The 16,173-nt window shown below is 54.3% G+C and overlaps 1 protein-coding gene across 16 annotated transcripts in view; it reads right to left on the reverse strand.

The window, feature by feature from the left end:
- Positions 1 to 1,618: 1,618 nt before the first annotated feature.
- The window catches only part of TNS1 (tensin 1), a 196,639-nt gene continuing 182,084 nt past the window's right edge, over positions 1,619 to 16,173 (reverse strand). For all 16 annotated transcript variants that reach the window (XM_081260957.1, XM_081260953.1, XM_081260961.1 and 13 more), the window contains 9 exons: positions 13,628 to 13,714; positions 12,762 to 12,893; positions 12,316 to 12,408; positions 11,608 to 11,685; positions 9,808 to 9,879; positions 9,387 to 9,555; positions 8,136 to 8,204; positions 7,672 to 7,704; positions 1,619 to 6,048 (listed from right to left, as the gene is read on the reverse strand). In XM_081260957.1, coding sequence (XP_081117083.1) covers positions 5,904 to 6,048; positions 7,672 to 7,704; positions 8,136 to 8,204; positions 9,387 to 9,555; positions 9,808 to 9,879; positions 11,608 to 11,685; positions 12,316 to 12,408; positions 12,762 to 12,893; positions 13,628 to 13,714 — 878 coding nt within the window. In that variant the 3' untranslated portion in view covers positions 1,619 to 5,903. The remainder of the gene's footprint in view (positions 6,049 to 7,671; positions 7,705 to 8,135; positions 8,205 to 9,386; positions 9,556 to 9,807; positions 9,880 to 11,607; positions 11,686 to 12,315; positions 12,409 to 12,761; positions 12,894 to 13,627; positions 13,715 to 16,173) is intronic.

The raw sequence follows: 16,173 nt of genomic DNA on the forward strand, positions 1-16,173 counted from the left end.
TCTGCGAGTGTTTGCTGAACCCCAGCCGTCGCAGGTAATGATGATGACGAGGCCCAGCTTTGCCAGTTAGAAGCCAGGTGACCTCTCAGAGCCTCTGTTTCCTGAGGTGTCCCTTAGGTCACAGGACAAACCCCATGTCGTGGATTTGGTGGGACGTCTGGCATGACGCTGCCATCCGGGGACAGGCCTCTTCACAGCCGGCAGGTGTGTGCTTCCTGACTCGCTCACCTCATAGAGCACCAGATGTCGTCCCACCTGGGCTGGCACCCCGGGGTTCCTGAGGCCCTTTTGGGGGTTCTGTGAGGTCAAAGCTACTTTGTAATGATATCAAGTCACTCTTGGAGTTTTTTTTCAGTTTCTGCTTTAGATAGTATCAGTGTTCCAATGGCTCGGGAGGCTGAGTCAGGAGATCGCAAGTTCAAAGCCAGCTTCAGCAACTTAGGGAGGCCCTAAGCAACTTATTGAGACCCTCTCTCTAAATAAAATTAAAATGTCTGAGAATGTGGCCCAGTGGTTAAGCACCCTTGGGTTCCATCCCTGATATCAAAAAAATAAAAATAAAAAAGTCACTTTCTTTCATGGAAATGCCATTTACTTTCACACGTAATGAATGTTCTAGAAGTGAATGAATATGTTTGAAGTGTTCTCAGTTTTAATTTATACTGAGGTCAAGACGGAAAGATACAACCCACCTAAAACAAAAGCTCTTCAGGGGCCTCGATAATTTTTAAGAGGGTAAAGGAGTCCTGAGACCCAAAATTGGAGAGGCCTGCCCCTCGTCCACTGCTGTGCCAACCTTGGAGGGCTGACCTGCGGGCCCCACCAGCTGGTCCAAGTCGCCCTCCCGACCACTCTGCAAGCTCAGTGGAGAACTTGAGGATGTGGGGATCCTCCAGAGTCCCCTGTGCTGTGCTGAGGCAGCCTCTGTGGACCACACACCCAATCCTTCTGAACACGAGTGGCCCAGCTGAGCTCGCTCCACGGGGACCACCTGAGCGGCACCCGGAGATTCTACCTAGCAGCCTCTGCTCCCCTTTACTCTGATAAACCTCACCCCTTCAAGGGGCATCCAGCCCTCCCCATTCTCAGTCCCCGTGGCTGATTACAGAAGGTTCCAGAGGCAGCTCTCTCAGAACCAACAGGCATGTGCCCCAGGTTCTCCCTGAGAACGTAGGGAGACGGGAGTCTTCTTTCTACTGGGACCAGCAAGCTGATGGGACTGAAGGCTCGGAGCTTCCTGTGACCCCATCACTGGGACAGAGTCTGCCTGAGTATTGGGCCAGCTCAGGACGAGCAAGGGGAACAGATTCCCCATCCCATCCCTGCACGCCCTGGACCCGGCTCTGCCTGCCCTCCTCAGCACTTGGCCTAATAAATGCCATTTTTTTTCTTGAACAAATTTGAATTGAGTTTCTCTTCCAGATGAAAGAGTCCAGATGAACAACCCAACAGTGACCAGACGTAGACTCGGGTGTTGGGGAAGTTGTTGGGAGAATTTTGGGGTGAATCAACCACCGGAGGGAGAACTGAATCCCCCTCATATCTGATGCCCGTGAAGGGTCCCTTTCTTCCAGAAACCCCCTGTCCAAACAACACCATGCTAGATAACACCATGCAGTTTTGCTTAAGTTTTATCATGTATAAAGCCATACAATGGATCGCGAAGAAACCGAGGCGCTGTACAGGAGTGGGAGAGCCAGCGTGGGGGTCCGTACATTCATATCCAGGACGAATAGCATACATCAGGGTTTATACAAGGTGGCAAAGTTATAGGCACAATGATACAAAATATAAAGTATATTTCCATCTATATAAATACACAGCGGGGTGTGGGAGGACCCTGGGGTACTCAGGGTTTTCTGCAGAGGACCTGGGAGGCAGGGTGGGGGTGCCGTGGTAAGGAATTTCTGACATTTGTTTTGAATGATAAGTCTGAAGAGAGGAGAGAAAATGGGTGGTAGTGGGGGGGACACAGCAGGCACACCTGGGCGTGCGCACACACACACACACACACACACGCACAGACCAAACACAGACCCACAGGAGAGTGTCACTCCATTTAACACTGATTAGAAAACAAGCTTGGGACATGGCTCTACAATAACCTCGTTGCTGGGAACGGCCCAGTTGTGGGAAACTGAGTCCCCTGTCCTTTCCCACATTTACAGGGGAGACAGGAAGGAACAGGTCTGCTGAGCCCAGCCCAGGGGGCTGGTCCTCGCCACCCGACGCTGAGACTCCACCAATCGCTGGCCCTACAGGCCTCCCTTCTGATAGCTCTCACCACTGGGTCACCTTGAACTTGACATTCTGCCATGCACCACCTCCAACCCCTACCCCTAAGTGCCCTAAAGAGATGAGCCAAACATACACACAGACGTCCACACTTGCACGCGCGCACACACACATCCTATGTTACCTCTGGACACGGGAACACGAGTCTCAGCATTCCAGGGCCTGGCCCTGGGTGAAGAGGTGGCCCTGAAACTCTGCCCCCCAGCTCTTAGAAGACCCCAGGGGTGGGCAGGGGTGGGCTTCTTAGATGGGGGTATGAGGTGGGACAGTCCCCCTCCTCTCCCTCCTGAGAGCCCCCTCATAGCAGGATGCCACACAGCCCCAGGGTCCCACCACCCATCCTGCCCGGTCCCTACCACATCTGGGGGTTCCTGAGAAGTCAGGGAGAAGAATCCTCGGCAGTCAGTGTCCTCAGCTTTCAGAACTGCTGGGGGAGAGGGTCAGCGAGATGGCTCAAAATGCCTGTCCCCAACCCAGGAGGCGATGCTTCTGTCCTCAGACGCCTGGCTAGATCAAGGAGCCAAGACACCACGATGGCGGGGGGCACCTCGGTCACCCCTGGAAGCCACAAACACAGCTCATTTCCCCAGCTCCCCTCTGGGGTCACCTCACCATGGCTCTCAGGCCCAGCCCTTCCCTCTTATTCTCCCTGGGCCCCAATCCTTGCAGAATCGGAGATGTCCCCACCATGCCTGTGGCGGCCAGCAAGGGCAAGGCCCAGGCCTGCCCCAGAGACCTGCTGGACAGGCGGAGGCAGCACCTCGTGCTGACCAGGTGTCTCCCGCTCTTTCTTGCCTTTTCTGCAGACCCTTCCCTGCCTCAGCCCCCATCAAGACCAGACAGCACTCTCCTGCTGAGGACAGATTCAACAACACACAACAGGCAAAGGGCCGGGGAGGGGGAGAGAAACACGTATAAAATGAGAACAATGAGTCAAAATGCTCTCTCTTAAAGGAAATCTTTGTCAAGCATAGACTACAGCGCAGAGTGATGTGTGTGTACGCGTGCGTGTGTGTGTGTGTGTGTGTGCATGTGCGTGTGTGTGTGCCGGGTCCACCTGTGAGTCACTGGGCAGGGCGGGGTGGCAGGCCACCACGTGGCCCCCAAAGTGCTGATCCCTCCACAGGTGTGCTGAGCGCGAGTGGCCAGCTCGCCAGCATCTCTGATGCCCCCCTGGCTCACACGTGGCTGGCCTGGAGTGCGGGGGCTGGCCAGGCCTGAAGGGGCTGAGGGTGGGCAGTGGCTAGGCAAGTGTGAAGGCTGACCCCAGACTCAGTCCCTGTGCAGGGCGGGCTTCCGGAGGGTCCTCCAGCCTCCAGCCAAGAGGAGGCAACCGACCAGGAGGAGGCTGCCGGCCTAGGCAGCGGGAGAGGGAGGTATTTACAAAGAAACGGGGTGGGGAAATGTCTCCTTCTATCTTAGAGGAGACCTTGAGTGCGTTAGGGAATAAGGAGAGGTGGCTTCAGATATTTGGCTTCAACAACTCAAAAGGAAGGGCACTTTGGCAGGACCTAGGTCACCAAGCCTGGGACTTCCCCTTTGGGGAGCGCAGCGGGGGCTCAGCCTCTGCCCCCGTCTAATCTAGACACTCTCCTTTCCAGCTCCCAGAGACGCACACGTGCACCCTTGGCCACACACACCTGGTCCCCAGCACGCTCACACAAGCACTCAGCCCTGTAGGAATGAAGACAGCTCCCCAGATGTGCAGGGAGCTGACCGCTGGGCCCTAATTGACAGAGAATCAGGGGGCCAACACGATGCAGCATACACACCCCACCCCACTGAGCCCCAGCACGGCCCAGGGCAAGGAGATGCCCAGCCACGCCACGGACAAAGGCCCCTCCACTCAGGCTCTACTTATATGTAAAGAAAGGGACGGGGACTGGTTTCTGCTCAGGGAGGCAACAGAGCAATCTGGGAAACAATAAATACTTTTTGTCAATTTACCTATTTTTTAACCTTTTCTTATATTTTATTAGCTTACAGATTCTGTCAGTATGTCTCAGGTATATATTATATATATTTATATATCAGTACAATGCCACTCTTCAGAGGGCCCCTGTGGGCTGAAGAATGGAGTCCTGGTGAAGTTTCCATTCTGGCTTAGAGTTCCTGGGTGGTGGCCAAGGGTCTTCCCCACTGCCCAAATGGACCCTTGGTCTTTTGACCTAAATGCATGCTCTTTGTCCCCTGCTCTGTGGGCAGTGTGGCTCTGCTGGGGAAGCCAAGGCAGAAGGGAGACAGCGAGGCTGTGGTGTGATGGGGAGGCCCTGTGATGCTCCAGAAGTGGCCCTAGGAGCTTTGCTGATGTACCCTGAGCAGCCCAGCTGAAAGGCGCCTGCAACCAGTCAGACCTTGAGGCTCTTACAGAGGGGACATCAGGACCACAGGTTTCTCCTGGGGCCTTGCTGAGAAGAGATCTGAGAAGCAGATTCCTCAGGATGAGCCCCAACATGAGGACCTTGCAGGAAAGACAGGGCAGGGCAGGAGGTCACCATCCCCAGCGCCCCAAAAGGCAGCATGCAGATAAGCAAGGCTGAGATAAGGCTGGCGCTGGGGCCCTGAGTCCAGGAATGGGGCCGAGCAGCAGGAGTAAGGCAGAGCCCCGGCACTGGCCAGAGCGGCCTGCCCAGCCAGCTGTGAGCCACCCGCGGTGGGAAGGTGTCAGGGCTCAGCAGCCACCTTTCCTGACAGTCCTCCTCCCTACGGACACACATATCTCTGCTTCCTCACACCAAAGCCCGGGGCTCCCGGTCAACCAGCAACGGAGCAGGGGTGCACTTCCCCTCTGGCCAGGGCCTCTGTACAGATCAGGCTGGTGGCACCCGGGGCCACTAGAGTATAAGTACAGGGACGGGGAGGGGGAATCCTAGGTACTCCTGCAGGAGAGGGCTTTGTCTCCTCCTGCTGCCGTGTCACCCCCAACCCTAACCTTCTTTGGACAGCATGCACGTGTGTGCTAACCCAGGGGACAGAGACGAGCAGAGCTGTTTACAATTCTAGCAGACAGAGGCGATAGAAATCAGGGTGTGAGGGTGTGGGTGGGGACATACAAACACCCACGTCACAATGCATCGATGGCCCAGCACAGGATGGAGGGGCCTTGGGTCTGGCATAGTGTCAGAAGGAAAAGCTTCTCCACGCGCTTTCTCCCGCCAGCCTTAGGGCTCAGCGACCCGCCCTCAGGTGGCCAGAAAAAGACTCTCTTGGCTTGAACTGTCCTTGCAAAGCAGGTGGCGAGGGACACAGAGCTTTTTCATTTTCCCCCCAAAATGTGGATCCCAAGGAGGCCCGTGAAGGAGCTCCGTCCTCTCAGAGGGGGCGGGAGTGAGGGGACCTGGCTGGCTTAGGAGGCTCTGGGAGGCTGCCGTTTCCATCTGCCCAGGAGAACCTGCGTCTTCTCCTCCATCTTTTTTTTTTTTTTTGCTTTTTCTCCCTCTCCCCTCCCCTCTGTATTTCACTTCCCTCACCCAACGCTACACTTTCTTCTCTCCTTCTCCAAAATTAGCCCAAAGTCCTCCTTGTGGATTCAAGGTGGTCAGGATTCAGAGGTCCCCTCCCCAGGTGCTCCGTCCCCGCTGCCCTGGCCCTGGGCAAGGGGTGTGGGTTCATCTCTTCTGGCCGGTGCTCTGCATGACCTTGGAGACAAAGTTGACGATGGCCGAGGCAGGCTGCTTGGGGTCGAGCTCGGCAAAGAGGTGGCAGGCGTTGTCTGTGGTGCTGCCCTGCTTCCGGGCCACGAAGCCAAAGAGCCTGCAGGGGCGGGAGAGGGCGGTGGGCAAGAGGGGAAGACAGGAGGACCCTGGCCCAGGGCACGCCCAGCCTGCCATGCGGCGTCCCCAGCCTGCCCGGGCCTCAGGGACAGGGGGGCGCCTGAGACAGAGCCCTCTTGGTTCCCCTGCAGCAAGGCCCAGGCTGGGGACAGCGTCTCGCTTTGTTTCAGGGCAGGCGAACGTTCCCCTTGGAGGGGTGGAGCGGGACTGGGGTGAAGGACAAGACTGGATAGTTCAGGGTGGGGACGAGACCAGAAATAAAGCGGGAGCATTCCTCAAGCAGCCTCTCCCAGCCCCACCCAACCCTACCGTTCCCATAAACAGCACAGAAGCAAACCAGGAGGCCGGGGGCCCAGCCAGGATGGGGCCTCCGCACCCACTACGCACCCAGCAGGCACCCACCACACACCCGCCATGCACCCCAGGAGGTCAGGGAGTCCAAGACCGAGCAGGTCCTCCACCCCCCCACACACACAGCCGCCCCGTCCAGAGGCTGGGAAGCCCAGAGAACCCAAGGGGGAGGGGACCCCACACCTGTCCCCTCCAGCACCAAGACGGGAGTGACCTAACATTCTCTCTTTGCAAAACAGAGTTAAAAATACGAGGGCAGAGAACAGAATGTGAGCTCGGGGCCCCTCCCAGCCAGGGTGTTGCTAATTAGAGCCAGATGGGGAAATCGGGACAGCTGGAGATGCCCATGGACACCCCTCTGCCTCAGACGGCACTGCCCGGCTAAAATTAGCCAAGTCACAAACACACTCTCACACACTCACACACACACACACACACACACACACACACACACACACAGCCCTGTACTTCCCACAACTTGACTCTTCCAGCTTGGTTTCAGGAGCTGGAGTAGTGCCCAGGTGTTGGAGTCACTGGGGTCCACAGGGCAGCCCTCCAGCTCCTCCCTTTCTGGGCTGGCTAGGGCTGTAGTGCAGTGGGGGTGACCTGAGCAGGGTGGGGGTCATCTCTGAGCTCCCATCACACAGGCATGCCAGCCTTGTCTGCCTGCTTCTGCCATGACGGAAACCTGGCCAACCCCTGCCTGCCCTGACACTGCCACCTGCCCCCGCTGCAAGCCCTGGCCTGCCTGGCCGGCTGGCAAGGACACAAGAATACATGGGGACTCAGAGTCCTCGATGATTATGAGGACTGAACAAGGCCAAGTCCCCAGCGTTGATCACACCCAGATTCCTGGTCACTGGAGGTGGCCTGGCTGCCTCTGGTCTCCTTTCTTCAGCCAACAACCATTCAGCAGCCTCTCTGTGGGACACTCAGCCTTGCCCAGATTGCTGGTCAAGCTACCTCCTCCCATTAAACCCATCTCTCTTCTACCTTTCAGCCTGAGCAAACTCTACCTGTCTTTTAAGATCCATTTTAAAATATGCGTTCTTTTCCAAAGCCTTTCCAACTCTGTCCCTGACAGGACACACTCTCCTTTGCTAAAGCCACACACGTGGGCTGTACTGTTTTCTCCAGACTTCAGTGACATTGGCACAAAGATCCTTGATGGCCTTTCCCCACCCCAGGCTCCGGATTCTAAACCTGCCACCCCCCCCCCCCACCTGCTGGTGGACTAGGAAGCCACACTTACTTAGCAGGAGCACCTCCCTCTGTTTTCATCCACCTGTGGAGAGAAAGTCAGCTCAGGGTAAATCACTGCACCTGTCCCCAGAGCACCGCCCACTCAGACCAGACTCTCTGGGGCAAGCAGAGGAGCCCGGACCTCTGCAGGATAGAAGCAGCCAAGGTCACCCAGGGGCTTTCAAGTTGGAGCAAACACTGCCAGGCTACCTCCCACAGTGTGGAGGGGAGAAACAGGGTCAGGGTCAGGGTCAGGGTCGGGCCAGAGGGGGTAAAAATGGGCATTTGAGTCCCAGGAGGGTCTCCAGATCTATGAAGAAAACTCAAAAAATGCCCAACACAATTATGCACACTCCCCTGGACACAGGCGGATCTTCCAGTTGGACTGAGAACTCTCGCACCTGTGCTCATGTACACACACTCTCTCCAGCGGCGTGAGCTGGCTGAGAGGGAAGGTGTTTCCAAGAGACTTACTTTCTTTCCTGTGGATCCAGGTCACAGAAGGTGACAGTGTTGAGGGGGTAATGTCTTCGGAAGAAGAGCCTGTGGTTCAGACATCAGAGAACAGAGAATGAGCATGGGAGGGTCTGCTTCCTCCAGCCCTCGGCCTGTGCCAGGCCACCTCGCACTGTGCCTGTTGTGGGTCACTGTCTCACAGAGCAAGACGGCCTGAGGTGCTCACATCGGAGGCCTGAGTGATGCATAGGGACAGAGAGTTGTGCCATAGAAACAAGCCCAAAAGCCAGAGGCTGGAAAAGAAACTGACACTGAGGAATGAGAAATGGGGGGACCCTAAAGGAGGAAGGAAATGAACTGGGGTCATGGTTAGGAGAGAGCCAGGGAGGAAAGACTCTGCTCCTGGAAAGAAGGACCTTTTAAACAGTTGTATTGAGAGCTGACTACCTAGTTCAGGCAGATCCTTGTAGAAGGATGGAGGGAGGGAGGGAGGGAGGATGGAGGGATGGTGGGATGGATAGATGAATGGATGGAGGGAGGGATGGATGGATCGATGGATGGGTGGATGGATGGAGGATGGATAGATGGATGGAGGATGGATGGATGGATGGATGGAAAGATTGATGGATGGATGGGTGGGTGAATGGAGGATGGATGAATGGGTGGATAGAGGATGGATGGAAGGATTGATAGATACATGGATGGGTGGATGGATGGGTGGGTGGGTGGATGGAGGATGGATGGAGAGATGGATAATGGATGGATGGATGGGTGAATGGAAGATAGATGGATGGAGGGATGGAGGATGTATGGATGGGTGGATAGATAGATAGGTTGGTGTGTGGATGGATGAGTGGAGGATGGATGGATGGATGGGTGGGTAGATGGGTGGATCAGTGGATGGATAGATGGGTGGGTGGATGAATGGAGAATGGGTAGATGGGTAGGTGGATGAGTGGGTGGGTAGATGAATGGATGGCTGGATGGATGGATGGAGACACACACAAATGAAGGGATAAGTAGGCATAGAATAGATAGGGAATGGATGGATGTGAGTAAGTAGATGAATGGACCAATTGATGAGTGTGTGAACAAGTGGATGGATAATGGATTGATGGATGAACAGCTATTGTGATAAAGAATGGAAGCAAGATAGATGGATGGGAGAATAGGTGGGCTGAGAGGTGCAAGGGTGAGTGGTGGTGAGTGGAGGCACAGATGGGCTGCAGGAAGGACAGCCCAGCACAGGAGCAAGTAGACGAGGCTTACTTTCTCTGGTTGTCAGTCAGTGTGATTCCCTGCGCAGAGACCTTGAAGTGAACGATAGTGGCAGCTGGCGTGGGGTCAGCAGCCAACGTCTCAGATGTAGCTTTGGAGATGGCCTGTGGCCCAGTGAGTGACTCCATATCCACGGAATTGACGAAGAGTACATTACAGGCTACAAGAAATGGACCCAAGTGGGAATCAGGAAGGCTGGAGTCGGTGGAGACGATACCCCAGGTCCACTCTTGAGGGAAAAGGTAGCAGATCAATTTCAGGCCAGCCTCGGGCCAAAACATCTACACAGAGGCACATAATCTGCCTGGAGACCTCTGGGCCTGGCAGACTTCCACCTGCACCTGCAGGAGGCCCAGGCAGGAAGGTGGAAAGAAGGTCGTGGGCAGGGGTCCAGTCTCCGGGGACCACTCACCCGCTCCTTGCTTCAGCAGGTCAGAAGTCGAGTTGGCAGGGCCCGAGCTATCTCTGGATTCATCTGTGGGGTCTGAGACAAAAATTCGCCTGGTAATTAAAACCCTAGAGCTGGAAAGAAGCACGATTGGGTTGGGCCTAAGGTAACTTCTGCAAACACTTTGTGCCAAGGACACGCTCTCCACAGCTGGCCCCGGTGGGAGTCACTGGGTTACCTACAGGTGGAATATTCTACCGCTGCTGTAAGAACCCAGCACATGGGTTGAGAGCTCTGGGTCCAGGAGAGCTGGGCTCGAACCCTCAGCCCGCCACTTGCTAAGTGGAACTCATGACCCAGGGTTTTCAAACAACCCATATATAGTGTTTATCCACTGCCTGGCAAAAAGCAAGCTTCGAACAGCAGTGGTGTTGCTTCTGTTTATGCTTAAATTCATTCAACCACCAACAGAGCACAACCGTAAGTTCAGGATTAGTAAGAACCGAGCGATAGACAAGTTAAGTAGCTTGACTTCACCATTTCCCAATGTGTAGCTATATCAAAGCAACACATTATACACAGCGCATACTACTGTTTTTATTTCAACTATACCTAAATAATTCTTTTTCATGGTATTGGGAATTGAACCCCAGGGGCACTTTACCACTGAATTACCTCCCAGCCCTTTTAAATTATTTTAATTTTGAGACAGGGCTTTGCTAAGTGGCTGAGGCTGGCCTCAAACGTGTGATCCTCCTGCCTCAGCCTCTCCAGTAGCTGAGATTACAGGCATGTGCCACTGAGTCTCCAGCACTAAAACTTTTAAAAACAAAATCAGAACAACAAACAAGCATCGAGTCTCATTTGTAACCAGTGTTGCTTACACTTTGGTGTGCAGCCTTGTTAAAATGCAGGTGGCTGGGCCCAACCTAGAGTTCCTGAAGAAGTGGACCTCGAGAATGCTGGCGTTTAACAAGTTCTCAGGGGATGCACAGCCTGCTGGTCTGGGGGCCACATTTCAAGAACCACAGGTTTATATAATCAAAGTCAAACCGCTTTGTAATTGCTGGACTTCCACAGTAAATTCCATAAAAATGTAATTTAATTGGTGTCTAAACTGTGTGGTTAATAATGCTGCTTAAGTTGTGTTGGAACTTTTAAGCTAATAATGTTGGCCAATTATTATTAATAATTTAGTGAACTGAATTGAATAGATAAAAATCATCCACTAATATTGGAGATCTTATCTCAACCTCTAGGACATTCTTCTCCTGACTCTCCCACGTCTTAGGCCTTCCCCGGGGATGAGGCTTATTCTGAGAATTCAGTATGAATTTCTTAAAGGCTCCAGAGTATTTTCTAGAACCATCTGGAAAGACAACTTACATATGCCCCTGGAGTTCAACTCTTAAATAAACTTTTCCTTCTTTTGGGGGGTACCAGGAATTGAACCCAAGGGCACTTAACCACTGAGCCACCTGCCCACATCCCCAGCCCTTTATATTTGATATTCTGAGGCAGGATCTCACTAGGTTGTTTACAGTCTCGCTAAGTTGCCGAGGCTGGCTTGGAACTCGTGATCCTCCTGCCTCAGCCTCCCCAGACACTGGGATTACAGGTGTGCGCCACCACGCCCACAAACTTTTCCTTCTTTTTTTATCAGGAAAAAGAAGTGTGTGAGAGAGAGGTTTTGAATGTCCCCACGTTGGCAAAATGGCCAGTGCCCTCCACCCCTGGCCCACATTTCTGGAGTGGTTGGCAGGGCCAGACACGAAGGAGGTAGCTCAAGGGCACCTTTGGAGCACGGGGAGTCTCACGTCCTACCTCGGTTTGGAATGACGAGCTTGCAGGGCAGAGCCAGAGGGATGATGGAGTGCTGGTAGACCAGGGCGGACAGGGAGCCTGCAGGATGAGACAGTGGCTCAGGGGCAGCGCTCCTGGGAGTCAGGGGCCAGCCGGGGCCGGGCGCAAATGCCAGGAAGCCTCACCCCACCGGGCTTCTTTCTGTGTGTGTGTGTGTGGCTAGAGATGGAACCCAGGACCTCAGGTGTGCTTAGCTATGGAGCTACCCACAGCTTAGCTTCTTTATTACCCCTCTCTTATCCACGAATTTTCAGAGCTGAAAATTCATGCCCTCTTTTTTTTTTTTTTTTTTTTTTTAGCAAGACCCAAGGAAGAAGATGCCAAAGACTCCCTCTAGCAGTCATATTGTGACCTAACAACTTCCCTTTACAGTTCCTCCTAACATCTTTTCTAAGTCTCTCCAGTGATGACCCCACACCCCTCCCCCCAAAAAAGAAACAAACAGGGTAGAAGCATTGGAGAATTGTGGGATCGAATCCCAGGTCAGTCACTTGTTACCTGTGCCTTCTTGGGTAAGTCTAACTAACAGTTCCCTTGCGCGAAACAAGGACGGTGCCATCTACCACACAGGATTATGGGGGAGAGAACTTGGGGTCAGGCCCCAGGGGGGCTTGAAGCAGGGCAAGATGCTGAACCCCTCCTGCAGGAACAGTGGTGGGGGCAGCTCACCAAAGTTCGGCTCATTGGGGCAGCCCTTGAGCTTGACTCCTCTGGGGCCGGTCTCGATTAGGAAATGTCTCACCAACTCATGGGCCAGATCTCCTGGGAGGGAGAGAAAGAAATGGGACACTTTTCACAGAGTCCCCCCATGGACTCCCAAGGCTGCTCTACCTCTTCTCCAGTGCACGGGTCTGGGGTGGGAGAGAGGGTCGCAGAGATGGGGAGGCTGGAGCCTGGGACTGCAGAGACCACCACCAGCCCCTCCAGAGAGGAGAGACACCTGCTTCCCTGTTCCCCGACGCCACCATCACCAGCCCAGGGCACACTCTTCTGGAGAGCTGTTTATCAGGCACCAGCTCTCTGAGACTTAGGTCCTGCTCAGCACCCTGGGGCCCCCCAGCACCCCAGGGTTTGAAGAGACCGTGAAGATCCCAGTCTCCGGAGGAGGATGTCACCTTTCTTATTCTGCTGCATGATGGTCGGAGGAGGCGAAGACACCTTCATGGCCAGCCCATAGGCCCCCCGGAAGGAGTGGCTGTCACGGATGACGAAGGCCCCTGGCTCCTGATCCTTAAGGAGTGCGATGGCTGCGCCAGAGGAGGGAAGAGGGCACATGAGATTGGCGTCCCTGGCTGCTTAAGTGCCCTGGGGGCCCCTGGAACTTTGTTTTCTCTTGGATGAGATGACATTCTTTAAAGTCAGAGTGTAAACACTCCCAAGGGTCCTCCTGGGCTGAGATGGCCAGAGAGTCAACACTGGGGGCCACGCAGCCCTTTGCAAATACTCAAGTCTATGGCTGCAGCTGGAAGCGAGAGACAGTCTGTAAACTAATGGGCGTGGCATTGTTCCAATAAAACTTTATTTACAAAGACAGGCAGTGGGCCAGTGGGGCCGTCAGGCAGTCCTTGGTGAGCCACACCCACACCCCACAGATGATCCTTGAGAACCCATAGAGGGCCTCGTCTCTATTCCCATATTCACAACTTCATTTGTTTCTACAAAATGCAAAAATCTCCCACATCATACAGATGGAGAGCTGAGGCTTCATATGATCTTGGCTGTTCTTCTACTTTGTCCAGGAAAACCAAAGCTCCGATGGACTCTTGCAAAAATCATTCACACCAATGGTCTGCCAGCCTTCCCTTTGATGTGGGAAGTGCTTCTTACTGTCTGACTTCAATCCCAGCTCCCTCTCTGTGACCACTACCTACTGCAAAGAGGAATGAGTGCACTATGTTCCTTGCCCAAGTCAGACACGGTGATCGGCAGCCAACTCTGTCCTCTATGGACCACAGAACCACCAGAACCACCCAGTCCTCACCTTGCTCTCTGGAGATCTCAGGCTTGTACCAATACTTGGAAGTGTCCTGGACAAATTTCACTTTAGCCCGGGTCTCAGGACTGTTGTCTGCAGGAGAAGAAGAATGGGAAGTGTTACGGGTTGAACTCTGTTCCCTGAAAAGAGATGCTGAAGTGAGTCCTGACCCTCAAAGCCCACGAATGGGGCCTTATTTGGAAAGAGGGTCTTTGCACATGGAATCCAATTAAGATGAAGGTACGCTGGACAGAGCCCTGGTCCAGGAGGACTGTGTCCTCAAAAGAGGAGACAGAGACTCGTGGAGACAGCTCCATGTGAAGAGGGAGCCACACAGGCTGGCACAGCCACAAGCCAAGGAACACCAAGGACTTCCAGACCCAGGGGGACGTGGCAAGCCTGGAGCCCATGGTCCCTTGGAACCCCACCAGGGACCAAGCTGGGTGCTGGATTCCTGGCCTTCCTATTTCTGCTATTTTAAGCCAACAAGAATATGGTACTTTATACCCAGGGGGACACAGAAAGTAGTGTCCTCAAACATCACAGAGCACAGCAGGAAGGGACAGAGCAGGGACTTCTCACACCCCCCCCCACTGCCTGCTGGGCATCCCACAGAGCCAACCCAGAGCCTGCCCTGCTCCCAGCACCCGTCCCCTAGCAGATTCCCCACACGGCTAAGACCCACCCTTCCCCCTTCTCCACAGGCTCAACCTCCCAACTGCAGCATCGCAGATGACAAGGCAGGAAGACCCCTTTCTGTCCTCTCTTCCTGATCCCCCTCCTCTTTCTCACATGGAAAGCCAGTGTTCTGCAGTCACACAGGGCAAAAAATCACTCCAACTCTGGGACAAGTATGAGGGACTGGCCTAGGACCTAGAGGCTCTCTGCAGGGTGTCGCCAGGCCAGGTTTCTCGGCTGCTGATCCCCCCACCCAGCTCCTTAGCAGGCCTGGGGATCTCTCCTGGGGTGCTATGTTCTGGGGTAGCTCAGACAACTGGGTTCCGCTGTGCAGCTTTACAATCAGGAGAGAGGCTTGGAGGGAGAGTGGCTTGGTGGGTTACAGATGGTGACCCAAAGAGAGACCCTGGGGCCAGGTGAGCACCGGCTCCAGGGCAGCTTCTGGGTCAGGGGTTGGGGTGTGGGGCCCTTGCTTTCCGGCCTCTTTACTCATCCTTGTTCCTTATCAGCAGGTCCTATTGTGTGAATTTCTGGAATACAGCACCACATTTCAAACATGCACCCGGCATGCACTGGTGCACTGGTCCAGACAGGGGATGAGCACCTCTGTCTCTTATCATTTCTTTAGATTTGGCACCTTTGAGCGCCGCTCTTCAGTTCCTCAGATCCCATTGGTTTTTGTAAACCAGAGAAGTCACGCTGTGCCGCAGAACCCTAGCACAGAACCCTCCTCACTGTTCTGCTCCTTCATCTTTGGGCACCAAAGAAACAAAAGGAAAGCAGAGGAGAGAGGGACCTTCCACCCCACACCTCCCTCTCCTGTCTTCAGAACCTGGAGCCGAGGCCCTGCGCTAAGGACAGTGTCAGCTAAGGAGGCCCCGAGCTGAGACTCCAGGGCTTAGTCAATTTCCACTGTGTTCATGATCCCCGGGCCTGGGGGTTTGTCTCTGGAGGGCTGGGAGGGGGCAGCTACTCTCCTGGCAGATGTATGCAGGACGCCTGGTGGGGGGGGGCTGGACCCCACAACTGTTGCCCGCCTGTCCCTGCTCTGGAGACCCAGGCCCTGCTAGGTTAACGAGCTGTCAGAGGTGGCTGCAGCCCCCTAAGCCTTCCTGTGTTGACTCCAGAACTATTTTAAGCAGGGAAGATGGTGGGAAACAGGAAGTGTCCAACTACTCCAAGTTTTGCCTCCTTCAAGGAGAGGGACTGGGAACCAGATGTCCCCAGTGGGCGGCAGGAAGCAGGGGGGTGCAGGGTCACTCTAGGTGTCGCAGCTTGGGAGGCCCAGTACAGGACCTAGGAGTGACACGGGGGATCAGGGCAGCTGGGCCCATCCTAAGCTGCCTGAAATATTCCAAATCTGCTTTGATCACCTGGGGCGACCCTGCATGCAGACAGGTTCCAGTCTGCTTGAGAAACTGCAGGTCTCCTGAGGCCTTGACCTTTGGGTTTAGATAACCAGCGAACGAAGTGGAGGCAAATATGCCAAGTCCTAGGGATGAGTGAGGAATTCAACAGACAAAGCTGCCTGGACCACAGAACAGGTTTGCAGAAACCAAGCCCTGGTAAAAACACCCCGTGTCAATCAGCCCCGGCCCACATCCTATCTGGCTGCCAGATCTGTTAGGAGGAATGTGCGTACCTGGGGCTGACCAAAGGAAGCGAGGCACAGGTTTGGAAGGCACGCTTTCAAAGTTATGCTAGATCACAATAGCCCTCAAGATATGGCCACATGATAAAGACAACTCCAATAATGCCTAAAGAGCATTAGTTTGGGGGTAAAATAGGCCTAGACTGGAAGCCTAGCTCTGCCACTTACTAACTGTAGGATGCTGGGCAAACAACAGAGCCTCTGGAATCCTGAGTTTGCTCCT

The sequence above is a fragment of the Spermophilus citellus genome, assembly GCF_964194105.1.
Source record: "Spermophilus citellus genome assembly, chromosome: 11".
Classification (NCBI taxonomy): Eukaryota; Metazoa; Chordata; class Mammalia; order Rodentia; family Sciuridae; genus Spermophilus; species Spermophilus citellus.